General features: G+C 51.8%; 11 protein-coding genes across 11 annotated transcripts; 3 read left to right on the top strand and 8 right to left on the bottom strand.

Moving 5' to 3' along the window:
* Positions 1–220: 220 nt before the first annotated feature.
* ALTATR162_LOCUS1383 (uncharacterized protein) lies at positions 221–532 on the top strand (the record flags this gene model as incomplete). Its single annotated transcript, XM_043308979.1, has 1 exon — positions 221–532. One exon carries the CDS (start codon positions 221–223, stop codon positions 530–532), a length of 312 nt encoding a protein of 103 aa, XP_043164914.1.
* Positions 533–1,287: 755 nt separating this feature from the next.
* Positions 1,288–2,208, bottom strand: ALTATR162_LOCUS1382 (uncharacterized protein; the record flags this gene model as incomplete). Its single annotated transcript, XM_043308978.1, has 1 exon — positions 1,288–2,208. The coding sequence occupies one exon, from the start codon at positions 2,206–2,208 to the stop codon at positions 1,288–1,290; it is 921 nt and encodes a 306-aa protein (XP_043164913.1).
* A 1,041-nt stretch (positions 2,209–3,249) lies between these two features.
* ALTATR162_LOCUS1381 (uncharacterized protein) lies at positions 3,250–3,961 on the bottom strand (the record flags this gene model as incomplete). The annotated part of the gene is made up of 2 exons (XM_043308977.1): positions 3,250–3,651; positions 3,707–3,961. 2 exons carry the CDS (start codon positions 3,959–3,961, stop codon positions 3,250–3,252), a joined length of 657 nt encoding a protein of 218 aa, XP_043164912.1.
* Positions 3,962–5,142: 1,181 nt separating this feature from the next.
* ALTATR162_LOCUS1380 (uncharacterized protein) lies at positions 5,143–5,990 on the bottom strand (the record flags this gene model as incomplete). Its single annotated transcript, XM_043308976.1, has 2 exons — positions 5,143–5,332; positions 5,392–5,990. The coding sequence occupies 2 exons, from the start codon at positions 5,988–5,990 to the stop codon at positions 5,143–5,145; spliced, it is 789 nt and encodes a 262-aa protein (XP_043164911.1).
* Positions 5,991–6,620: 630 nt separating this feature from the next.
* ALTATR162_LOCUS1379 (uncharacterized protein) lies at positions 6,621–7,270 on the top strand (the record flags this gene model as incomplete). Its single annotated transcript, XM_043308975.1, has 2 exons — positions 6,621–6,753; positions 7,011–7,270. The coding sequence occupies 2 exons, from the start codon at positions 6,621–6,623 to the stop codon at positions 7,268–7,270; spliced, it is 393 nt and encodes a 130-aa protein (XP_043164910.1).
* Positions 7,271–7,807: 537 nt separating this feature from the next.
* ALTATR162_LOCUS1378 (uncharacterized protein) lies at positions 7,808–13,279 on the bottom strand (the record flags this gene model as incomplete). The annotated part of the gene is made up of 2 exons (XM_043308974.1): positions 7,808–10,582; positions 11,813–13,279. 2 exons carry the CDS (start codon positions 13,277–13,279, stop codon positions 7,808–7,810), a joined length of 4,242 nt encoding a protein of 1,413 aa, XP_043164909.1.
* Positions 13,280–13,424: 145 nt separating this feature from the next.
* On the bottom strand, positions 13,425–14,561 carry ALTATR162_LOCUS1377 (uncharacterized protein; the record flags this gene model as incomplete). The annotated part of the gene is made up of 1 exon (XM_043308973.1): positions 13,425–14,561. The coding sequence occupies one exon, from the start codon at positions 14,559–14,561 to the stop codon at positions 13,425–13,427; it is 1,137 nt and encodes a 378-aa protein (XP_043164908.1).
* A 441-nt stretch (positions 14,562–15,002) lies between these two features.
* Positions 15,003–16,155, bottom strand: ALTATR162_LOCUS1376 (uncharacterized protein; the record flags this gene model as incomplete). The annotated part of the gene is made up of 2 exons (XM_043308972.1): positions 15,003–16,045; positions 16,107–16,155. 2 exons carry the CDS (start codon positions 16,153–16,155, stop codon positions 15,003–15,005), a joined length of 1,092 nt encoding a protein of 363 aa, XP_043164907.1.
* A 1,499-nt stretch (positions 16,156–17,654) lies between these two features.
* On the bottom strand, positions 17,655–19,937 carry ALTATR162_LOCUS1375 (uncharacterized protein; the record flags this gene model as incomplete). The annotated part of the gene is made up of 5 exons (XM_043308971.1): positions 17,655–17,806; positions 17,862–19,434; positions 19,494–19,720; positions 19,771–19,855; positions 19,905–19,937. The coding sequence occupies 5 exons, from the start codon at positions 19,935–19,937 to the stop codon at positions 17,655–17,657; spliced, it is 2,070 nt and encodes a 689-aa protein (XP_043164906.1).
* Positions 19,938–20,557: 620 nt separating this feature from the next.
* Positions 20,558–22,656, bottom strand: ALTATR162_LOCUS1374 (uncharacterized protein; the record flags this gene model as incomplete). The annotated part of the gene is made up of 2 exons (XM_043308970.1): positions 20,558–20,998; positions 21,046–22,656. 2 exons carry the CDS (start codon positions 22,654–22,656, stop codon positions 20,558–20,560), a joined length of 2,052 nt encoding a protein of 683 aa, XP_043164905.1.
* A 1,030-nt stretch (positions 22,657–23,686) lies between these two features.
* On the top strand, positions 23,687–25,449 carry ALTATR162_LOCUS1373 (uncharacterized protein; the record flags this gene model as incomplete). Its single annotated transcript, XM_043308969.1, has 3 exons — positions 23,687–23,921; positions 23,974–24,140; positions 24,190–25,449. 3 exons carry the CDS (start codon positions 23,687–23,689, stop codon positions 25,447–25,449), a joined length of 1,662 nt encoding a protein of 553 aa, XP_043164904.1.
* Between the last annotated feature and the right edge of the window lie 693 nt (positions 25,450–26,142).

Raw genomic sequence — 26,142 nt, 5'->3', positions numbered from 1 at the left:
AGCGTCCATCTAGAAATGACGTCCTCGGTCTAGATATGGTAATTTAAGAAAGAAGTAACATGTTGGTATTGACGCGTGACTGCACTGGCCCACTTTCACTTCTCACTGATTTCAGGTGTAAGGTGTTCCGAACTAGCAGCTCACCGTGTCATCACTGGTTCCCATTCACTTCTGGTCGGGCCCACCCTTGGCGTGCCTGAGCCAGGTAACAAACATAGTGATGTGTTCAACGTTCTGCCCTAACTATAACAGCATTGAATCGAAACCAATCGTTGTGCGCGTTGGGCATGCCAAGCAAGAATTCTTTGTCCACGAGAGGCTGCTCCGCGCAAGCTCTGAGTTCTTTGACATGGCGCTTAAGAAAGAATGGAAGGAAGGACAAGAGGCTGCTGTCGACTCGTCAGATGCGAAGCCAGAGCACTTTAGGGGTTGGGTCAAGTTTCTCTACATTAATCGGGTGTATTTGAGAGAAGAGAAAGCCGACAATAAATCTGAGAAGAAGCGGACGTCCTCTAGAGAGATTGCCATATGAAAACCTCTGTACGCTCTTGGTGACTTCTTAAGAGACAGTGATTTTCGGGACGCCTTGATTGAAGCCATGATCGACTGGATGGTCACGATGGAAAGATACCCACTGCGACTTTCCAGTGTCGTCTATCATCATACAAAGCAAGAGTCACCGTACCGACGTATGGCAGTCGATGCTTTCGCCAACATCTAGGATCGAGTGAACTTTCAGAGAGAGGACTTCAACGACTCACCAGAGTTTCTGCACGACGCCTTGAAGGCTATTTGGCCCTGACCTCGAAAAGGGTATCCAGAATGTCACCTCAAAGGAGTGGTTCCAGGGGGTGGGCGGCTGCAGGTACCACGACCACGGACCAGACAAGCCTTGCTACAAGCAAACCCATCAAAACTCATTGTTGAGCTGAGAACAAGGTATGGAACTGATCTCAAGCAAAGGCGATAATCGAACTTGGAGTGCTAAGTTCCCAGGCGAGGGAAAGCTAGACACAACAACCATGTGGTAACATGTGACAAACAAGTCAATTGAAGATTATGCAGTACACAGCTCAGGAAGAGCTAATTGAAACCCTCTTAAAGACAAAATGAACCCGGGTATGCGCACCGACATTACAACCTTTTCTCGTAAACACCATAAAACGCCATCTGTAATAAGTGCGCCGAGCGCGAAGACAAACAACCAACTAGAAGTTATAGACAAGAAAGGAAAAACGAAGGGGTCAACAACGCTAAAACGACGACGGAGAAGGAAATGGCCAGATTTCATATACCACCCATATCCACCTCTTTGGACAAGAAATCCGCCTCCTCAAAATCACTTCCACAGCCTGCGCCAACTCGTCCCTCTATGTGCGACGCATTCTCGAAATCCATATCGATGTCATCATCGCTGATCGTCCTCTGAGTGGTTCTTCTTGACTTGGGTTGCGCGAACTGCCTCACCGGTGGCAGCGTGTTTAGCCCTTGAGGCGGCGTCTCGCTCAAAGGACTAACAGGCACCTCGTCGACCTCAACACCCATGCCCATGCCCTTCGTGGACGATGAACCGAAGAAGAAGCTTGTGTCCAACTGCCTGACCTCGTCTTCGTCTTGCCATGAGCGTTTCGAGGGGTTGTGTGGGCGTTGCGATGTGGTGGAGCAGCCGCTATCGGTGGAGGATGACGAGGAGAATGGCTGCGTAAAGGTTTCGGCAGGGAGAGGGAAGTAATTTGGTGGCGATGGAGTGCCGTCCGCATGGTAGAGATGTGGGTTCGTTGTAGGTTGTTCAGCAAATCCCCCAATCTTATGCAGACCGCAGAAGGGCAGTAATTCTCGCTGGTGTTGAACTTCGTCTGGTACAGCTTCTCGGGGTGGCTTGACGGCCAACGTGGGTCTCGACATGGGCAGTCCGGATATCTTGTGCGTCTTGTAGCCTTCCGGCACGCTCTTTCTGACTCTCATTCCGACGCTCAGCAAGTCTGCTTGTACTTGTCCTGGAACGTCTGGAGCAAGTCTCTCTCTTTGCTGTTGCTGCTGTTGTGCAACGCCTCTCGTATCTTGGTGTCGCGGTCGGATAATCGGATCTAGGCCCCGCAGATCGTCGTTATGCTCGAAATCGTCCCGCACCTCAAAATAGCTTGTGATACTGGGTTGGAACTTCCTCTTGCTGCGGTGTTCTTCTGTCGGCGCGTGACGAGTTTGCATAGCGGGTGTGAAACGTATGTGTGAGAGAGGGGAGAAGGTTGGCCGGCCGAGTAAGGCAGAATTATGCAGTCTCGCTGCGGTGGAGAGGGGATCTTTCTGATGCCGCTTCGATGCACGCTCGAGCCTTTGGGGGCTGAAGATGGACAAGGATCCGGGATGACAGGACGGGTGATCAATTTAGTTGCTTAACGAGGAACGGCGGGTAGATTTCGTTTTTTGATTCAACGCCGATGGGAAAACAGAGGGCGAGAAAAAGCAAGAGCGACGGAAATGTTCGAAGGCCTGGCCGGATGACGGCAGTTGATGTAGATGAGGAGTCGTGACGCGACAGGCCGAACCAAGGGAACCAAGGGAACCAAACGATGATCGTTGACCGGCTTATTCACGCGTCCCCCACTGCGCATCGCTCACTATGTAAGCTTTCGATTGTCTGAGATTCAAGGTCGTCTCAACACTGCGCTGAAACCGCTACATATAGTGTCTCATGGTCAATGTCTGGGTGGTACAAAGACATTTGCTTGTCGCGCTTGCGGTCGTTGCTGCGCGACAATACCTGCTTGCTGTCTCGCCCAACTTTGTAGACAACCTTTTCCAGCAAGCATTTCTATCCACCCGAAACCAAACAGGGCCATGTGTACGGCTGAGCGTGATTACGTTCTGGACATCGGCGTGCCTTATTCCCGTTCACGCACGCTTACACATCCTCTGCTCAACTCTAGGGTGATCGTCTATTGGACCTGCCGATCCTGATCTGGGCCCCATCCCCCGCAATATCGGTGCGCAATGCATCATTCCAGTCCGAAGCATAACCAAGATGCGAATTGGATGCAGAAAAGGCCTTCATTTGCCTAATAGTACATCGATAGGAACACCCTTGTTCCTAGTCACGTATGGACGCCATTACACCGGTACGCCTTCCTTCTTAGGACACGCTTGCTGATAGAGATCCATAACCCAAATGCACCAAATTTCTCAACTTGATACGTCCTGTCAAGCGCTTGCTTGTTTCTTTGGTCATCCTGTCTCACATTGACCTCGCCTCTACGATGTAGGCACAGGAATGTTGCCCATCTCAACTTCCTTCCTCTGTTGCCTGGCTGCCCACTTGTCCGCCATCCAAGTAATGATCGTAACACCCATGCTTGCACCTACGAGCAGAAATACGATCAGCGTGCCGGCAAGCGCAAACTTGCTTGCTCCGCAAAGGGTCTTGAAGTCTCCATTACCCATGCCAGCCGGCATAGCGATGTCGCCTGGCAAATCCTGAGTAAGTGGTTGTGAGTTCTGCATCTTGCAGGTCCAGGTTTGGATGGTATCAACTTCCGGGGCGTTGTTGTTGAGCATGTGTGCCCAGATCGTTGTGATTAGAGTAAGGAGAAGAGTAGGAAGGAGGGTGGCGAGAGAGAGGAGAGCGCGGAGAGTGTATTTCTGACGAAGGGCGAGCTGATGATTGTCAATATGCACGTCTCCACACAATAATGGTAGGACTGTTGCTCACCTGAGGCATAAATGATGCGATCAAGAAAGCACCACAGAGAACCAAGGTCACGACGGACGATGCGATAAGCGCTTTGGTTCCTTGCACATCAAAGTGCTGAGGCCACATCGGTGCCCACCAAGGGTTTGTGAGATGTTGCTTGTTGAAGACATTTAGGGTGTGTGCTGAAGTGCCGAGAATGCATATGCTGAAGAGGACGACGAGGCCGGTGATGATGGCCTGTGCCAAATGGAACGGAGCGGGGTTGATCTTCATCTTGACAGTAGTCTTGTTTTCAAGATATTCTTTGTTGTATTATATGAGAAGCGTAAGGTACGAGGGTATAAGGACCGAGTCGTTAGATTGGCGTCAACCAGGAGCACCTCTTTTTCTTGAAATGAAGGACGGATAACGAGACAACGAAATAATAAGCAAGCAAAGAAGGCTTGATATAACCTGAGGCTTCGAGAGAACGTTTGCCTGGGATGATAGGAAACAACTCTGGGGGTGGCACATGCCTTTAAAACGACTTGGTCGCAACTGGGGTTTCACGCGTACAGAACACATCGTGCAACCCCCTGCAGCCATCTTCAGTTCGCCTCTCGAAATAGACGAACAAGAGCAAAGAAAGAACGTTAATCTGTCTTGCCGCTGCGACCATCAGTGGGACCTGGGTTAGCAGCGCCGAATTACTGGGTTCGTGGTGGTGTATTGTTATTCGCAGCGCGTAAGCTGCAGACCAGTCCTAGAATAGTGATATTAACCAGCATGTTGTCTTGCCGCATTACCGCATATGTACATTTAGCAACCCACACCGTTCACTGTGGTCGGTGGCATCTCCACTCAATCAATGAGGTTGCCGATCGTACCGTGCGTCAGGTTCTGTGGCTTGCCTGTGGTTTCGCTGGCAGCGAAGTATGGCAAAGTCAGGGCATGAGCGGCTGTAGTGCGCTTTCATGCCGTCGAATAAGGGTACAGAAGGGCCTAAATGCAGGGTCACTAGAGTGTGAAACGCGGATGAGGTGCGGGCGCTTCGAGAGTTGAGGTGCAGACGTTGATTCGCGAAATGTATGGGCGCTTACAAGTCTATGGTCCTTCTGCACTATGATTGGCTGTCAACTTCTATGTGGGAAAGAACATGGAATTTCACGACCAACGAAAATAGTAGTTGACTTCAGACAGTAAGCTTAGTGCATATTTGGATAGGCAGATGGGAATGGTAAATGGCTCGGTGCACTTGGATACAGCAATAATGGTTGAGAGGCGTACTTTGTCATATGGACTTTGATAGTACTGTTGGAGTGATGGGGTTTACGAACCTCACCTTCTAACAATTATGACACTATCAATCGTAATATTATACATATATACCCGCTGGCCAGAGCAGTTTTAACCAAGCCAAAGTGTGTCAGAGCGTTGCAAAATGCCATGACCGGAGAAACGGCTCGTACGCGCTCTCATAGTTGACCTGTGAGACCTCCAAAGCCCCACTTCCGCCGCCCAGGACTTTGTGTGTTTTTCGCCTTGCCCTTCTTCGCAGCCTCTAGGGAGTGTTCCTTCTCCCAATCTTCATCGGCCTTGTACGCAGTGATTGCGTGCTCGAGATTATAATCGGCTTGTTCAAGGTAAAGAAGTGCAACATCGTATCTGTCACGGAACGTCAGTTTTTGTATCTCCAGGATTAACTCAAAGGTTGTGGCGCTTACTCGGCGACCTTGCACCTAACCATGAACTTCCGTAGCTTAGTCTTTTTAATCTCTTCTTCCTCGCCCTCTAGTGGCCTCGGGCTAAGACTGACTCCCCCCTTGTAGAACTCGCCCGGTATAAGCACTGTTCTACGCGCCGCGAGCAGATGGTCTGCATATAGGTTATTCGTTCGACGTAAAGCATCTGCGGATACACCGTATCGAAGCGATAACGATAAGATGGAGTCGTTGTTCTGATCGACAAAGTGTAGGACATCAGGTGCATTCTCAGCATCTGATTTCGCCTTCTCGGGTGGCGGTTGTAGCGCGTTGTGTGCTGAGTATGGTGGTAGTTCGTCGTCGGTTTGCTGCTCGTCTGGTGGCGAATATGTAGGAGGGTCGCGTAGACCATGTGGTGGTAATGCTGATGGTCCCGTCGATATCTGGCAGTAGGGGCAGTAGTTCTGGAACCTTGGATTGTCCGTCAGACATCTGGCGCATATGGCGCGGTCACAGCAGTCAAGTCTACGCTCGAACTGTGACGGCTTCTCGGTCTTCTCATCGTATGTTGGGGGAATGGACGATAAGAGGGCAGCGCAGGTACAGCATGCCTCCGACATGGTGAAGTAGTATAGTAGACTTTGGTGTTAGTAGAGAGATTCTAGACTTGGGTTCGTATGAGATGGCCAGAGGCAAAGTGACCGCCGCTACGTCATGACTAAGACGGTTAGCGATCGCGAGTGCACGTGAAGGCGCGATAGTACTGTAATGTTAGGCTAGGATCAAACCATATACTCAAAACATGAGCTCTCCTCTAGGGAGAAGGCATAAACAGTCTATATAGCGACTGCAGAGTCATGTTAGGACGGTTAGGTGTTGAAGTTTGGCAGCCTGGGAGCGTGGAGCGTGCCAGGGTCCGTCGCTGCTGCCAAGTCCATGCCCGTTAGCGAGGACACGGGCCCACACGAATTTGCGCAGCCCAAACTCGAACTTTTCGCAAACACCATCCTTCCTTACCGTCCACCGCAACCACACGAGGTATGTCTTTGACACGAGTGCCCTTCAGAGCCAGGGGATGCACTCGCCTTCGTCCACAAGGATGAAGGCGACACTGCCTCTCCTCTTCGACAAGAGCTGAAGAACCCTCATGCAAGGGCACTCTCCATGCTCTGGCATCTGGAGGCTAACCACCCACGCGCAGATACCTCAGTCGCCTCCGCCACAGAGAATCTCCCGATAACACCGTCAATATGGTCAAGACTTCCGTCCTCAACGATGCGCTCAACGCCATCAACAACGCCGAGAAGGCTGGCAAGCGCCAAGTCCTGATCCGTCCTTCTTCCAAGGTCATCGTCAAGTTCCTCACTGTCATGCAGCGTCACGGTATGTCAATTGCCCTTCCTTGCACTCGTCGCACGCGTAGTCCCCCCTGAAGACGTGTAAATGTTGCCCAACGTTCTCCGCTAGTAAACCTCCATCACCTCTTCGGGCTGATAACTACTCACTGATCTCGACTCCCCACGATCAATGAGCTTTAAGTGTCCGATATATTAACTGCGGAGAACTTACACGTCTTCGGATCCCTTTCATGACGTCTGATGTTTATTTCGCCGCAACATACACTAATATTGTTTCTTCAGGCTACATCGGCGAGTTCGAGGAGGTCGACGACCACCGTAACGGCAAGATTGTCATCCAGCTCAACGGCCGCATCAACAAGACCGGTGTCATCTCTCCCCGCTACAACGTCCAGCTCCGCGACATGGAGAAGTGGGTTGTCAAGCTACTTCCCTCGCGTCAATTCGGTTACATCGTCCTTACCACCTCTGCTGGTATCATGGACCACGAGGAGGCCCGCAGGAAGCACGTTGCCGGAAAGATTCTTGGTTTCTTCTACTAGGTTACTCGGATATGTGGTGGAGTGGGATGCAATATACCCGGACTTGGGCAAGCATATATTTGACCAAGTAGGTCCATCATGGAACCTTAGACGAAGAAATGACAAAAGTTCATGACTGAGATACTGAGAAGTTTGAGTGTGGTACATTTGATGTGAGCTTTTATCGTAAACGTGATTTTCATCACCAGCTGGTTTTGTCTTACAGTTGGGAGTGCGATCATGTGCACATGCAACGTGTCAATGTCTTAATTGAGATCGAACCGTTCGTGAAGTAGTCATTGTCACGGTGAAATCGCATGCCTGCTGTGAATAAATTTAAAGTATTGGTCTCATTAACTATGTACAAGACAGTTCATCAAATCGGCTACCCAGGAAAACGCCAGTCCGTGCCACTACTTTTCATGAACAATCATCAGCCGTTACTCGTAAGCCATCGTGATGCCTCTTATCAGAGCATCCCCTGTTCCCAAAAAACCAATCCCTAAACGCCTATGCTGAAATTCCCTCAACTTCCTTCTCCGGTTTCACCCAGTTCCTCTAGTCGTAAAGGTCCATATCGCCATCAGCGTCATCCAGTTCGGCCACAGCATCGGACTCATCGTACATCTCTGAGTCATCCTCGCTGTCAGTGTGGTTGGGTAGTACCATGATGTGTCCGTCATCTAGCACGACCCTAGCGGTCTCGCCTTCCTTGATAGAGCCGCGAAGAATGAGCACAGCGAGACGGTTGAGCACCTCCTTCTCGATGAGTCGTGCAAGCGGCCTGGCACCATAGGCTGGCGAGTAACCTGCCGAACCAAGGTAATCCCGTACCTCTGGTGTCATCTCGATGCGTACGTTGCGGCCGTTCTGGTTGAGTCGCTTCTGAATCTCGCCCAGCCTCACGTCAACGATCTTGCGGATCTCGCGCTTGGTAAGACGGTTGAAGATGACGATGGAAGAGATACGGTTCAGGAACTCGGGGAGGAACCAGTTGCGCAACGCACCCATGACCATCTCCTTGGTGGTGGGGTCAATCTTGCCGTCGGGTGCGTTGGGGCGAGACAGGTGCTCAGCACCCAAGTTGGAGGTCATGACGACGATGCAGTTCTTTGCATCGACGACTCTGCCTTGACCGTCGGTGATACGACCGTCATCCATAAGTTGGAGAAGGACAGTAAGCACTTCCTTAGCAGCCTTCTCAACTTCATCGAACAGGAGGATAGAGAAGGGTTTGCGACGAAGAGCTTCAGTAAGTTGACCTCCTGCATCGTGGCCGACGTAACCAGGTGGTGCACCGATCATTCTGCTAAGAGAGTGTCGCTCTTGATACTCAGACATGTCGAATCGGATCATGGCCTTTGCATCGTCGAACAAGAATTCTGCAAGAGCCTTTGTAAGGAGCGTCTTACCAGTACCAGAGGGACCACAGAACAAGAAGCTGGGCGGTTGGTTAGGGTTGGCCAGACCAGAGCGCTGGAGTCGGATGGCATTGGAGACAGAGACGACAGCCTCCCTCTGACCAACGACAACCTCTTGGAGATGACGCTCCATGTTGAGCAGCTTGTCCTTCTCTGTAGTCTTGAGTCGAGTGACTGGAATACCAGTCCAGCGAGCGACGATCTCATTAATCTGATCCGGACCGACAGAGTCGCTCATGAGAGCCTCACCACCTCCACTTGCTTGGTGGGCCCACATTTCAGCATCCGCGCGGGCCTTGTCATGCTCCAGCTCGCTGATGCGCTGCTCGACATCAGGAATGGCGTAGTACTTGAGATCGGAAGCAGTCTGAATGTCGCGCATACGCTCGGCTTCAGCAAGCTTCGTCTTGAGGCCCTCGAGCTTAAGCTTCTGCTCTTGGATGTCCTTGCTGCGGCCCTTCTCGCGCTCGTACATCTCACGCAGCGGCTTCAACTCTTCCTCGATGTTGGCCGCCTCGGCTCGCGCCTCCTTCAGACGGACTTGTGATGCCTCATCCTTCTCTCGGGAAAGCGCGTGGATCTCGATTTGTAGTTGTCGGTGGCGTCGCTCAAGATTATCAAGCGCTTCAGGTTGTGACTCTCGGGTGACACGGACGGCGGCCGCAGCTTCATCGATGAGGTCGACAGCAGAATCGGGCAGTCGACGTTGGGTGAGGTAGCGGGCTGCGAGGGTAGCGGATGCAACAATGGCACCGTCCATGATGGTAACACCGTGATGGGTTTCGTAACGCTCCTTGAGACCACGAAGAATGGAGATGGTCTCGGGAATCGATGGCTCCTTGACGAGAACCTGTTGGAAACGACGCTCGAATGCAGCGTCTTTCTCAATGTACTTCCGGTACTCGCCCAGGGTGGTCGCACCAATACAGTGAAGCTGTCCACGAGCCAGCATAGGCTTCAGCAAGTTGGCAGCGTCCATGCCGCCCTCTCCGGAAGAGCCAGCGCCCATGAGAAGATGGATTTCGTCAACGAACAATACTATCATCTCTTTTGACTCCTCGATCTCCTTCAAAACGCCCTTCATGCGGTCTTCGAACTCTCCGCGGTACTTGCTGCCAGCAACCAAAGCACCGACATCGAGAGAGAGCAGCTTGCAGGCTGCGAGGTTGGCCGGTACATCCGCATCGACAATACGGCGGGCAAGACCCTCGACGACTGTAGTCTTACCAACACCAGGTTCTCCGATGAGGACTGGGTTGTTCTTGGTTCGTCGAGTCAAGATGCGGATGACTCTGCGTGTCTCGTCTTCTCGACCAATGACTGGGTCGATTTTGCCCTCTCGTGCCATTGCTGTCATATCGATAGTGAACTTCTTCAGGTTCTCGTTCTCCTCCTCGGCATCTGCCGTCTTGGAGTCCACCCGCTTTGTGCCTCGAAGTGCTTGGATAGCATTGTCGATCTGCTTGACGTTCGGCACGTTCGACTCGGCGAGGATTCGTTGTAATTGAGCATCCTGGCAGAGAGACTGGATGAGATGGTCGACAGCAATGAAGCTATCTTTTTGTGTTTTGCTTAAGTCTTCTGCAGCGCGAAGCACCTTGGCCATCGCGGGCGAAGGTGAAGTACGCTCTGGTGGAGGATCTTGGCTTGGTAACCGTACCATAGCCTTCTTGAGGTTGCGCTCGAAGAGTTGAGGGTCGCCATTTGCGCGTTCAAGGACTTGCTTGAATAGCGGCGGCGGTGGTACGTCGACTTGGTTCGCCAGGTCCTTGGGTGGATCTATAAGCGATACGGCGAGGTGGATGGGTGTGAGTTGTGAGTGCGCATAGCCCTTAGCTAAATCGAAGCTGTCTGCTAGAGCTTTCGCTGCGCGATCGGTGTATGCGTCAAATGAAGTCATTGTGATTTGTGGCTATAGCCTTGTGTATATGGCCCGAAGCCAGAGGTAATAGCGTGTATCGTGAGCTCGTACTCAGAATTCGTGTGTGCGATGAATTGGTGTTGGGTATCTCTGAAGAACAAAAGAAGTGTTGTACAAGGACTCGATGGATATATATATATAGCTTGGAGGCAGTTGTACACAATTGTTCGCGAAGACTTAGGAAGCACTCAGTGGCATCGTGTGATTTCTCGTCATATCTCGAAGCTAGTCGTGGTTTCTGCCCTGTCGGTAGAAGCTTCTGGATCCTCGTACAGGTTTCCGGTCAGTCCAAAGTTGCCCGCCAATCACGGTTACGTCACTTCGACTGCGTCTTTCCCGATCTAGTCTAGATCAACCGCGTCAGCCCAACTGGTGCCACATCAGATCACCACGAGTGTATACCCAACGTTCGGCCTACAATCATCATCGTTTAAGGGGATTCACTCGAGACATGAGCGGGGTTACGAACAGCGTGGCGGGATATGACTCCTCCTTCTTGCCGACCTGACCTTCAGTGCGGACGCTCACAGCCTAAGGCATCACCGACACGTCAGCGACATTGGATACCCTATCCACGTTTGCTGTCATCTTGAAGACGGCGCTCGATGACTTTATCTATTATGATTTTCACCGGAAAGAACTGCGCCTTGCGAATACTTGTCACACAACGTATCGTCTCGACACTTCTTCTCCATACCTTGTCTCACAAACAGCCATGCGAGGAGCATGAACATCGCCATCAGCGTGTCTACAAGACCACAGACATGCACAGCCCACGTAATCAATGTGATTCGTATGCAGACAGCAGGCTGTGCCGAGAACCTGTGGTACGATACCGAAGATGTGAGCATCCAACATTACTGCCACCAACACATGAATAACTACTGTATGGTCATGTCAAGGTCGGGAATGCGGCAGATCGCGTGCTGTGGTCAAATCCCAACTTCCGTCGCTCCGTATCTAAGCACAATCGCTTTAAGTATAGCACAGATTGATAGTGGGCATCTGAATAACAGACATACAGAAGCATTATGTGTGGATTGGTTAATCTCGACTAGTCGTGTGTTCTAGTCCAAATAGCTAGGTTTTGCGATTCAACTTTTCAACACCGGAGAAATCGCCTCACACCCCTTGGCTACTCGCACTCACATTTGACCTACTGCCCGTGTTCAAATACCTTTTCCGCCGCCATCGCATACCAGCACCCCGACTCAAACTTACGGACGCCAAACACCCAGCTCCAGTAAATCCTGCGAAAATAGTAAAATACCATCCGTGACCCACAGAACGCACTAGTGGATCGATGATGGCCGCAGAAGCAGCGCTGAATCCGCCTCGCGCAAGCTGACCTGACGCATACGCAGTGCTCGGTACTTCGGGGAAAACGTCCACGAGCAGCGCGTTCGCAGTATGGCTTAGCATTGTAGCTAGGGCGGAAATGAAGAATTCCAAGACGAGAAGAACGGCAGGGTGTGTGTTGTGTTGCACTGCCCAACCATAGCCCGTTACAAGTGCCATCTCGGCGAGTATGATTGGTATCATGTTCCGGAAACGGGCGCTTTCGATTGGAAAATCTAGTACATTCGCTTCGTCAACCACCTCAGCCTGAGGTGCATGATGCGCGTAGTTGATGTCCATAAGCTTTCCAGCTATTGTGCCGCCGATGGTCATACCGGCCAGCGCGGGGAGGAAACTCAACCCGATTTGCAACTCGTTGTAGTCATACAGCTCTTTGAATATGACAGAGTGGGCGACCTGGAAGGTATAGTAGATACCGTAGGAAGAAGCTACCGTCCAGAGAATCACAGCGGCGTCCGGATGCCAAATAATGCGTATAGAATCGAAAATCCTCCGGAAAGTCTGACTAGGCTTTGGCGTCGGACGTCGATCTTGAACAGTCGCTACGGGTTGATTCCTGTGCTCTCGAATGAGAAAAGATACCCAAGTACACCAGATTCCAGTCGCAGGCCTAGATCCATTCCCAACGATATACCTTGACGTCTCTGGTAGTACAAATCCAACAAGGAGAAGACACAAGATGGCGATCCCAAGCAAAGCCATAAATACGCCCATATGCCCCGTAGACTTCATGGCCAGCGCTCCACCGATAACCGGCCCGAATGCAGATATACCATTGCAAGTCGATAACATTGGTCCCAACATGCCTCCTCGCTCCGACACAACCGCGACGTCAGCCACGATTCCGTAAGCAATTGGTACTGTTGCCGATCCGCCGATACTCTGCAATGCTCGCAGTATCATTAGTACCGAATAGCTGCTCTTGTTGAGCGTTAGACCTAGGCTCGCAAGAGTGTATGTGGTGACGAGCGCCAATAGTACGGGCCGTCGACCATATGAGTCTGCCAATGAACCGAATATTCCTGGTGATATGGCCTGGCAGATGGCATATACAGTCACTGTCAAGTTAATGGCCTGGATGGAGACAGAGAATTCGGTACTGAGTGTTGGTATCAACGGGAAGTAAATCGTTGTTGTTAAGGTGGAAATTAGTTGGATGACGCCGAGAATGTAGGCTAGGTAGGTGCGAGTAGATTTTGGAAATGTGGAGTACGCCTCATCTCTTCTCGGTGAAGTGGGCTGGTTGGTCTTGAGTGCTGCGTCTTTTTTCGAATTGTCGTTTGTTGCGACAACGTCTTGCAGTGATATGATTTCAAGTGATGGCGACATGATAGTGTGTAAGCATGTAGAGATGCTTCAACTGTCGTGTTTGCGCACGCGACTTGTTACTATATCAAGAGATGGGGATTATGCAGCTCACGGTAATACAGCCTCGCTTACTCAACATCAAGCCGTGCTATCCGAGATGCCCAGATCATCCATGATACATGATTGGAAGGTGGCAAGAATCACCCTTGGCTGGGGATTTTCGTACAGCGTCATTCAAGCCGACCTTCAACACCGTGACTCTGCTCTCCAGTTCATCCGTATCCCAAGCCCGCAACTCAACCCACTCTTTCACCTCCTCGACCATGTCCCACCACCTACCCTGTCCATTTGTATGACCCTTCTCTTTTGCTTCGTCCAACACACGTCTCGCTTCACTGAGGGTATGCCAAAAACCATGCACTGTCTCTGCATCTGGGAACATTGGCCTTTGTTCATCGTCGACTGCTAAGGTTTCCGAGATGGGGACGAGATGGTGAGCTGGCGAGGGAAAATACGGTTGATAAAATAGGGACGTGGTGCTGTTGTACCATTCCCGCGGCTGGAAGATCACTTCCTCTCTATGGTGCTCTCTGTATAAAATGTCTTGTAGAGCTGTTGATGGAAGGCCTTTATCGGTATCTTCATTCCCGTATCCTTCGGTATCTGGCGCATTGTATACCGTTTCCATGGCTTCGGTCAAGATACGTAATGAACCGCCGCTAACTCGGATGAAGAAGACTGAAGTGTTTAGATAATCGCTTTCAGACTTTGCAGCGACGATGGAAAGGCTTTTAAAGGTTTCGACATCAGTAATAGGTGGTAGGAAGTGGTGTAGAGGTGTGTGAGGATTCGCGAGAATGACAGCGCCGTTGAAGCAAAGGATCCATTCTACTTGCTGCTCAACTGGTTTCTGAAGTTCATTGGTGATGAGTGATTGGAGGTAGAGGAATTTGTTGAGAGCACCGAGGACAAGCGGTGTACGTAGGGCATGTGTCTTGTAGTTGAAATACTCGTCGTGGAAGTCGTGAAGGGCAAGAATGTGTGCGTTATATGTCTTCTCGCTAGACTCGTAGAAAATCGTCGCTTTTGAGATCCTCCAGTCTGCTTGCTCCCTGGCAGGTGTCCAAGCTATTGACTCGGACTTGAGATTTGGAGAGCTGGTTGACCTAAATACATTGGGCGAAATGAGATTGGATATTGCGGAGCCGAAGGATACGCAAAAGCCAGCGATGAGCGTTATGATACCGAAACTCTGTCGAACTGTATGGTGGTAGCGACGTATTGAGCGGCTAGGTGGTGGCATCCTTGCAGTCTTTGCGCTTGAGGATGCGACGTCGAGAGAAGAAGCGACGCCTATGTTGTGCAGCGAGTTGCCTGTCATGAGTTGCCCAGATAGACCGAGCTTGGAAGGAAAAAGGTCTTCGTACTATCGATAGTGAATGAGAGTGAGCGCGATAGATAAGAATCGATATGTAATCGTTGGCGAGGGTGAGTATGTCAAGGCGCACAACAAGTGAAAGAGAAAGACCATTCATTCCATTTCGTAACTAACTTTTCATGGATCAGTCTCGCTGATACCAATGAATCTTATCAAGATCATGATAATGCCTACATGCGAACTCAAGCGTCGAATCTTACTGCCACTCAGTGACGATGCACCTATTGAAGGGGCTACTAACAAGTTCCCTGGGTATACTTATTGGCTACTTTGCTCTACTGCAGAGGGCTAAAGTGTCGCTCTGCCTCAAGCTTCAGCCTTCTTCTGCTCTTCCGCCGCCTTCTTGTCCTTCTCAGCTTGCGCCTTTGCTTCTTCATCAGCTTTCTTCTGCTCCTCCTCTGCGGCCTTCTTCTGCTCCTCAGCATCTTGCTTAGCGGCCTGCTCCTCAGCCTTCTTCTGTTCTTCAGCGTCCTTCTTAGCAGCTTCCTCCTCGGCCTTCTGTTGCTCCTCTTCCTGCTTTGCTGCCTCTTCTTCTGCCTTCTTCTGGTCTTCGCCATTCTGCTTGTCGGCACCATCCTGTTGTCCAAGTGCCTCCTGAATAGCCTTCAACTCCTCAGCAGCAATCTGCTCGTTGAGCTTGTTGTCTTGTTCATCGTTGTCGGCATTCTGAAGGTCCTGGAGAGCACCTTGCCAGATAGCACCAAGGGTCGCAGCAGGATCCTCAGCAACGGCCGTCCAAGTGGGCTTAGCACCAAACAGCTGGATGCCGGCGGTCTTGGTGGGCATCTTGTTGTCCAAAGCAGCAGTAGCGCCAGCAATTCCGCCGAATCCACCCAGGTTCGCGAAGGCGTTGTTGCCGAGGATGTCCTGGGCGACGAGGGTGCGGCTGTCGAAGACCATGACGGTCTGGGTCTCGCGAGCGCCACGGTTGGCGACAACGGCAGATTGCGCGAAGATGTTTTGCTGGACTTGGTTGCCTCTGCCGTCATCGATGGCAATCTGGATCTCCTGTACGACGAGCGTGACGGTAGAGACATCGCGGAACTGGTTCTGGAAATTGCTCTTGCGGAAGAGGTTGTTCAAGTCATTGTTGAAGCCGTTGTTGACTTGGTCGACGATGAGGACCTGCTGAACCTGCTGGACGATTGCTTGTTGACGACCATTATCGACAATCTGAAGGTTCTGCTCCTGGATCTGGATGACCTGCTGTTGCTGGTTGAAGTTATTAAATCCGTCGATGAAGTTGAAGTTGCCATCGTTTCCGTTGAAGCCATTGACGACGGAGTTGAAGTCGATCTGGCGCTTAGTGGAGCCGGGAAGGGATCGAGGAGTGTTGATGGGCTTTGCAGCTGTGTTGGGTTAGTACGCTATGCTATATGTTTGGGTGCTGAGATTGCGTAGTGAACTTACCAGCGAGACCAGCCGCAAGCACAATAGTCGCAATAGCCTTAATAGACATGTTGATGATGGTTGAGTGGGTAAAGAGGGTAGTCTCCTTCAAGGGAATCGATGGATTAAAAAGGTAAAGATTAAACGTCACAGACGTATTATAAGTTCAAAGAAAGTGGGTCGGCAGACTATCAAAGTCGCTAAAGAATTGAAAAGGGATTAAGGAAGGTAGGAAGAAAGGACTGAAGACTGGGAGAGTGAGTGTGGGATGAGAAAGTAAACCATGTGCGACCCTCCATCAGCTTTTATCCAACGCTTCACCTGTACAACGACCCGTCAATGCCCAAGAAAAACGCCAATATGTCGGTACTTGCCCCCTGTATTGCCGTTGGATGTGACACATGTAGCGCGAACCTTGGGAACTTGCCACTTTGTTACCGGCGATGAACACACCCGCATCTTGCCAAGAAGAAGATGTGCAACTAAAACGTTGCCAAGATTTGCTTGACGGTTTTGCCTTTGCAGACTGAGGCCTATTGTATGAGCCTCAGGATAGCGGAGCCGTAGTATCCGATCTGTAGCCAAGGTGTGGCACTCATCTGGGGTGTCTGCGTTATGCCTTAGCGAGCTCTCAGGCAGTATTTTCGGAGATTTAGATAGGCGGAACATAGACGTCGGTCTTCCTTGAGACAGTGCTGAATGCGGAGGCGAGTGCATGGAGGTAGATCGCTCACCCGATCTTTTGCTCACGGTCGCTCGGAACAGCGATACGACACCCTGCGAACCTCTGTTATGGAATTGGGTATTAGTAGCACCGAGATCCTTTGCGTGGACGATCATGAGCCGTAATCACCATGTTAACACCTTCCACAATGCCACAGCGACCATCAGCCCCTCCATCACCACACCACTTACCCCGTATGCACTCCTGGATCGCAAATCACAATCCCCTAAATGATCGTGATTACTATACCGGTCCTGATGGACAGTGTAAGATGGAAGGTGATGTTCAAGATATCACAGTGGTGGTGAGGACGAAGCGAGACGCACCTGAAACCTCGCAGGTTGTGGATCCGAACTTTGACGAACCACCCAGGTCGCAGATCCGCACAGCGCTATTATATGTCTATGCATTAAGTCTATGCTTTCAATCTCGGATACCATGTGTTCCTGAGGCACTCGCATGATGCTGTAAGTAGATCACTTGAGCTTAATCTTGATTCTTTATACTGTCTATATTTAGTGAAGTCCCAAACTGTGAGCATAAAGACGGCCATGAATGAGGTTGAAATCAAAAACTGCTCAATGTGATTTGACGTGGATATCTACACATACTCCCAATGCCCTATCCAGTACTGACGCTTCATCTAAAAAGTACGAATCGAGGAGTCCCTAGTCGCAAATCACCTTGTCTCCGGAACGCCTGGAAATGCCTACCGCGGCCATGGCCCAAATGGTATGAAGAATCGACGCCAACCGTCGGCGTTGGCCTGTGGCCTCTGTAATACAAGCTGCGTCTCCTATACATGAGGAGATCAAGTAATCCCCTCGCAGAGAAGATGAAGTACTCTACTCGTCGTCTGAGTCGGTGTCGGTGTCTGTCTCGCTCTCAGACTCAACGTCACCTTCAGTGTCACTTCCGCTGGAATCGTCGTTTGCCTGTCTTCGCTTCTTTGGTGGAGCACCGGTCTTCATCTGGTGCATTTGACCTGCCAGCGAATCTGTAGATATGTTAGCCATACTAGTCATAATTAAACTGGAGTTAGTGGGAATTACCTTCTTCTGGCTCGCTGATTTCATCCTCCTCTTCTACCTCTTCCGCTTTACTGGCGTCCTCGACAACAAGAGTAACCTCCATCTTGGTGTCCATACCGACGTAGCTATCGCAAATCATGTGCATGACGAAAGTATAGCTGCCGGCTTGCGGTGGTGCACCAAACTGCATCTTCAAGGTCTGTACGTTGTAGGTGGGGTTACCGCTCTCGTCAAGGATAGGCTTGTCGAAGGTTGAGAAGGTGAACGGTGGTACTGCGATACGTCCCTGCTTGCTGTCCGCAAGGAACACATGCCATCTTGGCGCGTGGTCGCGAGCGTAGTATGGAGCAAATGCCAGAGGTGGCTGGATGGGCTTCTCTCCGGAACGGTCATTCTTGCGTCCAGTAATCGCTGCAACATCACCCTCGGCGGGATCAATGTCGAGCAGGTCTTTCGGGTTGACATCGGGGACGTTGGTGGCGCCACATGGGATGAAACGACCTTTCAGTACGAACTGGACCAAGCTGCTAGGTGTAACGAAACGCTCACCGACAACCTTGAAGAAGGCTTTCTCGAGATGGAAAAGTGGGATGCGCGAAGCTACGGTCATAGCTGTGCTGTATTGGTCTTGAGACAGAAGACCAGACTTGACAACACGGGCTTTGCGCTGATCGTCGGGGATTTGCATGAACTCTTGGATTGTCAAGTGTGATCTTGCTTGCTCAGCCTCAGCCGCGCTAGCAACAGTAGGTGTAAAATGTGGCAGTTGCTCCAAAGGCGATGCGCCCGGTCGTAAAGCTTGGATGAGATTTTGGGAAGTCCTGTAAGCCGAGAGTACTGCTTTGGTGGTACCGTATGCGAGTGCGATGGCGGTATAAGCTTCGTTGAGTCGGAGTGCAATGGGCGCAACTTCGAACTTCTCGTCGTTCAAAGTCTCGTCGTCCAGTTCGACACGGCCAAGGTATGCCCACAACAAGGTCAGTACCTTGCGTCTCCGACTGTCTTCCAGATCGTCCAGCTTTTGGCGATCCTTTTTTGTAAGTGTTTGCGAGACGAGAGATCCTGAACTCTCGGAGAGGACCTTTTGTTCGAGCTTTGACAGACCGTTTTCCGCTTTGTGTCCAGTGAGAACTTCGTTGAACTCCTCTCCACTGCTCAGCGCATGAATGACGCCCACTTCGCCTTGCTCGTTGTCGTAATCGCGGAAGACCTTCCCAGCGCTGGCAACCAGAACTTTATCCTTGGTCAGCCTCTGTGTTCCGTACCACCATTTTCCGACGGTATAAGGGAGAATGACACCGAGCGCGAGCGCGTAGATGAGCAAAACGTATTTGCCGGCCCCCTCAGTCACCAGCCATTGAGGCAGCGCAATACCGATGCTGAAACTCTGCTTGCCATCGGGGTGACCGTATTGAAGGAAGTTGTTGCGAATCTCCTCGTCGGTAAGAGCTTTGAACGCCTTTGTGACATCTACCCAGTTATCGTTGATGGATTGTGTCGTAATGTTCTTTGCGGGGTCCTCGCGGGCTTTGTCGGGATGCAGAGTAAGAGAGAGTCGTCGGTAATGCTTCTTAATCGCCTTCTCGTCCGCATTCTAATCTGTGAGTTAGCGTCATTGTCGAAAGTGCGCGTTGCTAAGGGCGGCCATCGTACCCTAGAAACACCCAACACCTCATAGGGATCCCAGATATCAGGTGTAGTCCGCGCGGTAACCAGTATGAGGTAGACCATAGCAGCATTAAGCGCCCATCCACCCAACATGACAAGACCCCGCTTTATCCTCCTCTCGAGCCGCTTCTGCTTCTTGCGCTGTCCCTGGATAAGATCGGCATGTTCTGGGGTGAAGTCGGACTCTATCCGCGCTCCAGTGTTCTCGAGCTCTGATTGTATATCAGTATAGTGTCAGGCGGTAGTGGTGGGAAGCGCGCACCTTTACTCGGTCTTAGAAAGGAAATTGTGGTGGGGACGGTGACGAGTGTTGTGACAGTGAGGATGAAGTAGGGGAAGAACTGGCCCTGCAAGTCGTTAGTAATGCTTTACACATGGCGCGCGTCCAAGTTGTACCTGCTCATCGTAGTTGTAATCTGTCCCGGACATCTTGAACGTGTCCCTGTGGACGAGGCGAGGTATGCGAGAGAACGACTAAAAGTGATTGGGGATTGTTGTCGAGAAGGATTCCAGAAGAAAAGAAGTAAAACTGGTCCTACGCCGGTGGCATTACAAAGAAGGTGGGGGCGTACGAAAGAAAGTCGTGGCTACTTATTGAAGTTGTTCCGACCACTGTGTTCTTTCCCGCACCACGACACATGGCCGCCGCGAGCAATCTTGGCTAAGCAGGGGTTCCCATCACGTGCCAGTGAGCTCTCCCGCTTACGTCACCGCGAACCACAGAACGACAACAGCCTACAGTTGTGTGCTGTCGGTACGCCATCTCCTAATCAAAGTGAAAGGTGAACAAAGCTCAATTGTTACACTGCACAGAGTAATGGCAACTTTTGTGACTCAAATGTGTCAATATCAGTCCAGCTGGACAGCTGTATGCTATGCTAGGTACATGTGTCCTCTACGCTCAATGCCCCGGTTCCAATGCTTCATAGCAATCGTTCCCTGCAATACGCCTATACAACGCCGTAAACCCACGAGGCTGCAGCGGACGCGGCCTAATGTCCTCGAGAATGACCCAAGTACTTCTGTTCATTCGAGATTATTGGGTCATCTTATGCTGCGGCTTCTACTGAACCCGCCGCTTCTAAGCCATTCGTGCCGTTAGGCGAAGGACTCTGCGTAGCCGCATCTAGAGGCGCAGCGTGGAGTGCAGGTTTCTCGACACCCTTCATCTTGCCGCTCCTCCTCTTTTCAATGGCGGCCTTGACCCAGTCTGCAACCTCCTGATCTTCCACAGGTTCAATTGCTTCAGCGGGTCCCTTGTCACCGGCAGCTTCGCCACCGGCAGTTTCGTTTGCTGCCTCGACTTCCTCCTCCTCTTCTTCGGTGATCGTGTCTGGCTTAGCGAGAGGCGCAAGCCATGCATGTTGAAGCAGCATGGCATATGTTGGCCGAAGATTGGGAATCTTGTTCAAGCAGCCGCGTACAAAGTTCCGCGCCGCGTCGGAGTATCCTTCGGCGGGCAGATCCGGTGGCTCACCATCGACAATAGCCTGGGGATGATTAGTAATTGATGTGTAAAGCCATTTGATAGACTTACGCTGAGCTGACTGAAGATGTTGTTGTACGTCTCTGGTGGATATGGGTATCGTCCCAGAGCGCACTCAATGATCGTCAGCCCCAAGCTCCAGATGTCGCTTTGTACACTATATGTGCCGCCTCCAGGGTTAGCGCCTGCCTGTGCGATACCGCCAGAAGATATCCTCTCAGGTGCCATGTAGCTTTGACACCCAATGTTGGTCTTGGCAATACTGGCGACCAAGTTACCGCTGACACCAAAATCACAAATCTTGATTGCACCCTTGGTATTCATGAGGATGTTGGTAGGTTTCACGTCTCGGTGAATGATGTTGTGCTCATCCTTCAGTGACTTGAGACCCATAGTCGTGGCCATGGTGATCTTGCGCAAGACACCCTCCGGCACACCATCGGCGTAAAGCTTGTCTATGGAACCTCCGTCCATAAACTCCATGCATATGTATACGGCGCCTTCTTGGAAAAAAGCACCATAGAAATCGACGATGAAGGGCGATATACAGCGATGAAGGACGTCGAGTTCCATGATGATAGCAGCGAACTTTGAGTCATCCAGCTCCAGCCTGACTTCTTTCATTGCCATGACTATGCCGGTACCCGCAGCAGGCTTTGCACTGGTTGGACTCGCTTCTTCGTCGAAATTCTTTCGCGATGGCGAACCTGGGGCAGCCTTGTTACCTGCCAGACCCTGTCCTGGTTTCCTCATTCGCGGTCTGCTATGTCTGACCTTGTACACTGTGCCATAGTTTCCCTTGCCGAGCTCGTCTAGTGTGTCAACCTCGTCTAGGGAAATGTTGAAGGAGGAACCGCTAGCGAATTGCACGCCGTCCGAGTTGAGTGTGGCCTTGCCGGCAAACTTTAGGCTGCCAGTCTTCGTATCGACGAATTGTGAAAATTTATCGAAGTGGGTTTCTTGTTTCTTCGGCTCCTCACCTTCTTCGGCGGGCTTGTCTCCGTTCATCTGCGAGAGGGTCAATCCGGGCTTCTTCCTGCCAGCAGGAGGAGCGGATCCGCCAGCAGTTGGAGATGAGCCTGGTAGTCCGCCCGGTAATCCGCCTTGAAACCTCATGCCGCGCTTCTCAGCAAGGGAGGGCTTGGGGCCACCTGCGCGACCAGGAACTGCAGGCGCCGACTGAAAGTTAGTCGCTGGCGGCCTAGCGGGCATTCGAAAGTTGCCGGGTATACCTCCCGGGTTACCACCTGGGGACAAGGGATTGCGGTTGTCGGGAGACGGACCAGGGCTTTGCGGCGCAGGCCCTCTTCCAGGCAAACCCGTTGGTGGAGCGCCCTTCCGCCCGAGATGTACTGCCTGTATTCTTGCGAGGATGTCTTGGGAGACATTCAGCCCGCTGCCTCTGCTTGAGATGGTAGGGGGATTTGAGGGGCGGGGATTCCTAGCAGCATTGATGTTTCCCAGTGGTGTTGAGGAGGATGTCATGTTGGCTGTCGCGCCTGATGTTGTGGATGCAGTTCGGGGAGGGGGGCGTTCAGCGGACAGCAGGTCGGGCGAAGGGGCATTTTCGGTAGGACTCGAGGGTGCGGGTGAGGGCGAGGGACTGTCGAAGACGGAGTCGGAATCGACCTCAGCGTCCGGCGTGGACGGATAGGAGGCCATGGCGAGAGAGTGGGAAAAGTCGCGGCCTAAGATTGGCGGGGTACTGAGTCGAGGAAAGGGGAAAAGAGAGTGGAGGAGATAGTAATAAGAGGGTGTACGGAGAGGACGAGTATCAACGCTGCGACTACACCGCGTAGGGAGATATGGCGGCGATCTCAGCGGGTCTGGTAGTATGGGTGGAGGTGTGATGGTTGTGGGTTGTAGCGTGGAAGTTGGAGCTGTGACGTGATGCTGCAGAGACGAATAATAGCGCGCGTCTGCAATCTTGAATGATTTCACAATGATCGGCCAGGCCGCACCACAATCATGGCGTAGACGGAGATGGATGGCCGAACGGGGTTCACAGGGGATTGAGCAGTTCCTGCTTTGCGCATCTAAGCTGCACCGGTAAGCCTGCTTTGCAGCGTCGGAATGCGCAGATGCGGCCAAGCAGCATCTGGGCACCCTGAACCGAGACACGACAGCAGGCTTCCGAGAGCAGAAGCAGTATGCGGTAATGACCAAGCCATGGGCAACCTAGTGGCAGACCCGCCTATTGATATGCGTTGCCCATCAGTCAAGACAGCCATTTGCAATGGCCGATGTGGCCGCCAATTCTCGATGTGCTCCATGTCGCTGCAGCCCGCCCAGTCCGCCGACGATGAATACCACAGGCGATGAATACCATCGAGGCGCTGAGTGACGATAGCCGCCCGACCCATACCTGAGTCTTTCAATCGTTTTGCAACTTTCAGCTCTAGGCTTGTACGATCCGGACCGGTTCACGTCCATCCCCTATCACAGTTCCTGCATGGCTCGCGGCTTAACCTGCCCTTCCGCCAGACCTGGCGCGGGCTGTGACGTCGATCTCCGCCCATAGCGCGTTCTCGGCCAAGACGCCTTGCGCCTCAAGATAACTCCAGTGTTTCCATCTCCATCGCGCCTTTGCGCCTTCCCGACAACACCACCGACATCTGATATGCCCTTCTTCTCGGCTCCCCAGGCCTTTCGCCTGCGCAGCCTCCAAACTTCATCCTCGGAATTTGTTGCCATGGCCTCCAACTCCTACGAGTACGGCAACAATGGCCTATTCACCGTCTTCAAAAGCGGCAAGCACAGCTCACACCCCGATTTCGCCAACCTCACCCTTCTCGTCTTCGAGGCTGTCATGGAAGTTGTCTGCGTTAGCGCGCCCGGCTACATTGTCGCGCGAATGGGCCAATTCGACGCAGAGAGCCAGAAGTTTCTCGCCAACCTCAACACGCAGCTGTTTACACCTTGTCTTAGTACGTGGAACGCTCGGATAAAAGGCGTGAACTGTTCCTGACCTCAGACCAGTCTTTACCAAGCTGGCATCACAATTGACGGCCGAGAAGCTGGCTGATCTTGCCGTTATCCCTGTAATCTTCGTCGTACAAACACTCATCTCCTACATGGCCGCGCTTCTCGTGTCGCGGATATGCAGGTTCAACAAGAGGGCATCCAACTTTGTTGTCGCCATGGCGGTGCGTAATCTTTCTTGTTCAGAGAAGTAACACAAACTGACGTTCCCAGGTATTCGGAAACTCAAATTCGCTCCCAATCTCCCTCGTTATCTCGCTCTCCAAAACATTGTCTGGCCTACATTGGGACAAGGTCCCCGGCGACAACGACAATGACGTCGGCGCGCGTGGCATTCTCTACCTCCTTATCTTCCAACAACTTGGTCAGCTCGTGCGATGGACATGGGGCTTCAACGTGCTTCTAGCACCTGCCAGTGCCTACAAAGACGATGACGGCGGCAGGAACAGCGCCATCGAAAATGGAGAGTACACAGACGACGAGGCACAGCGCCTTCTTGATGACTCGCATTCCGACTACGAATCTGGGAACGTTACCAGCTACGCTACTTCGGCAGACTCAGACGAGTCCGATTCAGACTCCCTGTTCAACCGCGAAGAGGCTCAAGCAACTACCGATTTCATCACTCCCACCAACGGCAACGCTACGATTCCGGGTGCCGGCGACATGAGCGGACATAGCAATGGCAAAGGTCTTGCAAACGGACATCTCAACGGTGTTCTCGAGGCTCACAAAAAGAAGCAGAATGTCCCCAAAGGCATCAAAGGAATGCCAAAGCGAGCTGGCATGGCGCTGAAGCGCTCTGCCAGTACCGTATCTGTCTCTACCACACGCGCTGGAAACCGGGTGTTCCATGCCCTACCTACATGGCTACAAGGACCTCTTGCTAAGACTGGCTCTGTCTTGTCAAGGTTCTTCAAAGGCGTATGGGACTTCATGAACCCTCCCCTGTGGGCCATGCTGATTGCTATCCTCGTCGCCTCTATCCCTCCGCTACAACACCTCTTCTTCGACCCAGGAACATTCGTCAGCAACTCAGTCACGCGTGCCGTCTCCCAAAGTGGACAAGTCGCCGTTCCGCTCATCTTGGTCGTCTTGGGCGCCAACCTTGCCCGTAACACACTGCCTAAGGAAGACCAGCACTCGATGGAAGACCCGAGTGTGGAGAAGAAGCTTGTGATTGCCTCCCTTGTCAGTCGCATGCTTATCCCGACGCTTCTCATGGCACCCATGCTAGCCGTGACTGCCAAGTATGTCCCCGTTAGCATTCTCGATGACCCCATTTTCATCATTGTCTGTTTCCTGCTCAGTGGTGCACCAAGTGCGCTTCAGTTGGCGCAGATCTGCCAGATCAACAACGTGTATATGGGTGCCATGTCAAGGATCCTGTTTCAGAGTTACGTTGTTTGGATCTTGCCATCGACCCTGCTGTTGGTCATGCTTGCACTCGAAACAGTGGAGTGGGCTAAATAAGCATTTCCTTAAAGGAGGTGACGCGCAGCATGCTATCGGCTGCAGACGTATAATTTGTTCTCAAGCGAGGCGTTATGGTATTCTGTATGGGTCGTTTCCTTTTTGTATCGGGGGCTTCGGGCATGTCAGGGTCTAGGGACTGCACTGCGTTGAAAACAGCTTGTGTATACACTGTAGTACTCAGAAGGTATATTTGGTACTGCCATCTTCTGATAGAACACATGAACATAATTTGCCACGTTACGCTCGCATACTCCACACACTGGTTCAATGCCAGGTTTCTGTCTACTCGAACCCTGACGTACATTGCCAAGGCTGCGAATACTGGAACGAGGCCGATAGCTGCCCAACTGATAGGCTCTAGGCAAGAGCAACTAGGGTAGGGAGACAGTCTACACACCAGTTTGCCGTCTGACCCAGCTATGATGCTCTGCCTCTGAATTGTTTATATCAACCAAGGTCCGGATATAGATTTCGCTGTGCTTGTTTCTCTCCTCTCCCCAGTCTTCTCTCCTCACAAGTTATCCTGACCGCCAATCAGCTTGGCACGTGGACCCTGATCTCGCGTGTACTTTCTGGCGTTCCTGCCACACTAGGTATCGATAACACCTGCCCACCAAACAACCCCGACCTTCCTACCCACCAACGTGGGCACGCCTATTACCAGGTCTCATTGCTGTTCGAAGCCGCCAA

Source organism: Alternaria atra, assembly GCF_907166805.1.
Source record: "Alternaria atra isolate CS162 genome assembly, contig: 21, whole genome shotgun sequence".
Lineage (NCBI taxonomy): Eukaryota > Fungi > Ascomycota > Dothideomycetes > Pleosporales > Pleosporaceae > Alternaria > Alternaria atra.
The sequence above is the reverse complement of the archived record's forward strand: the minus strand, read 5'-3'. Positions and strand labels throughout refer to the sequence as shown.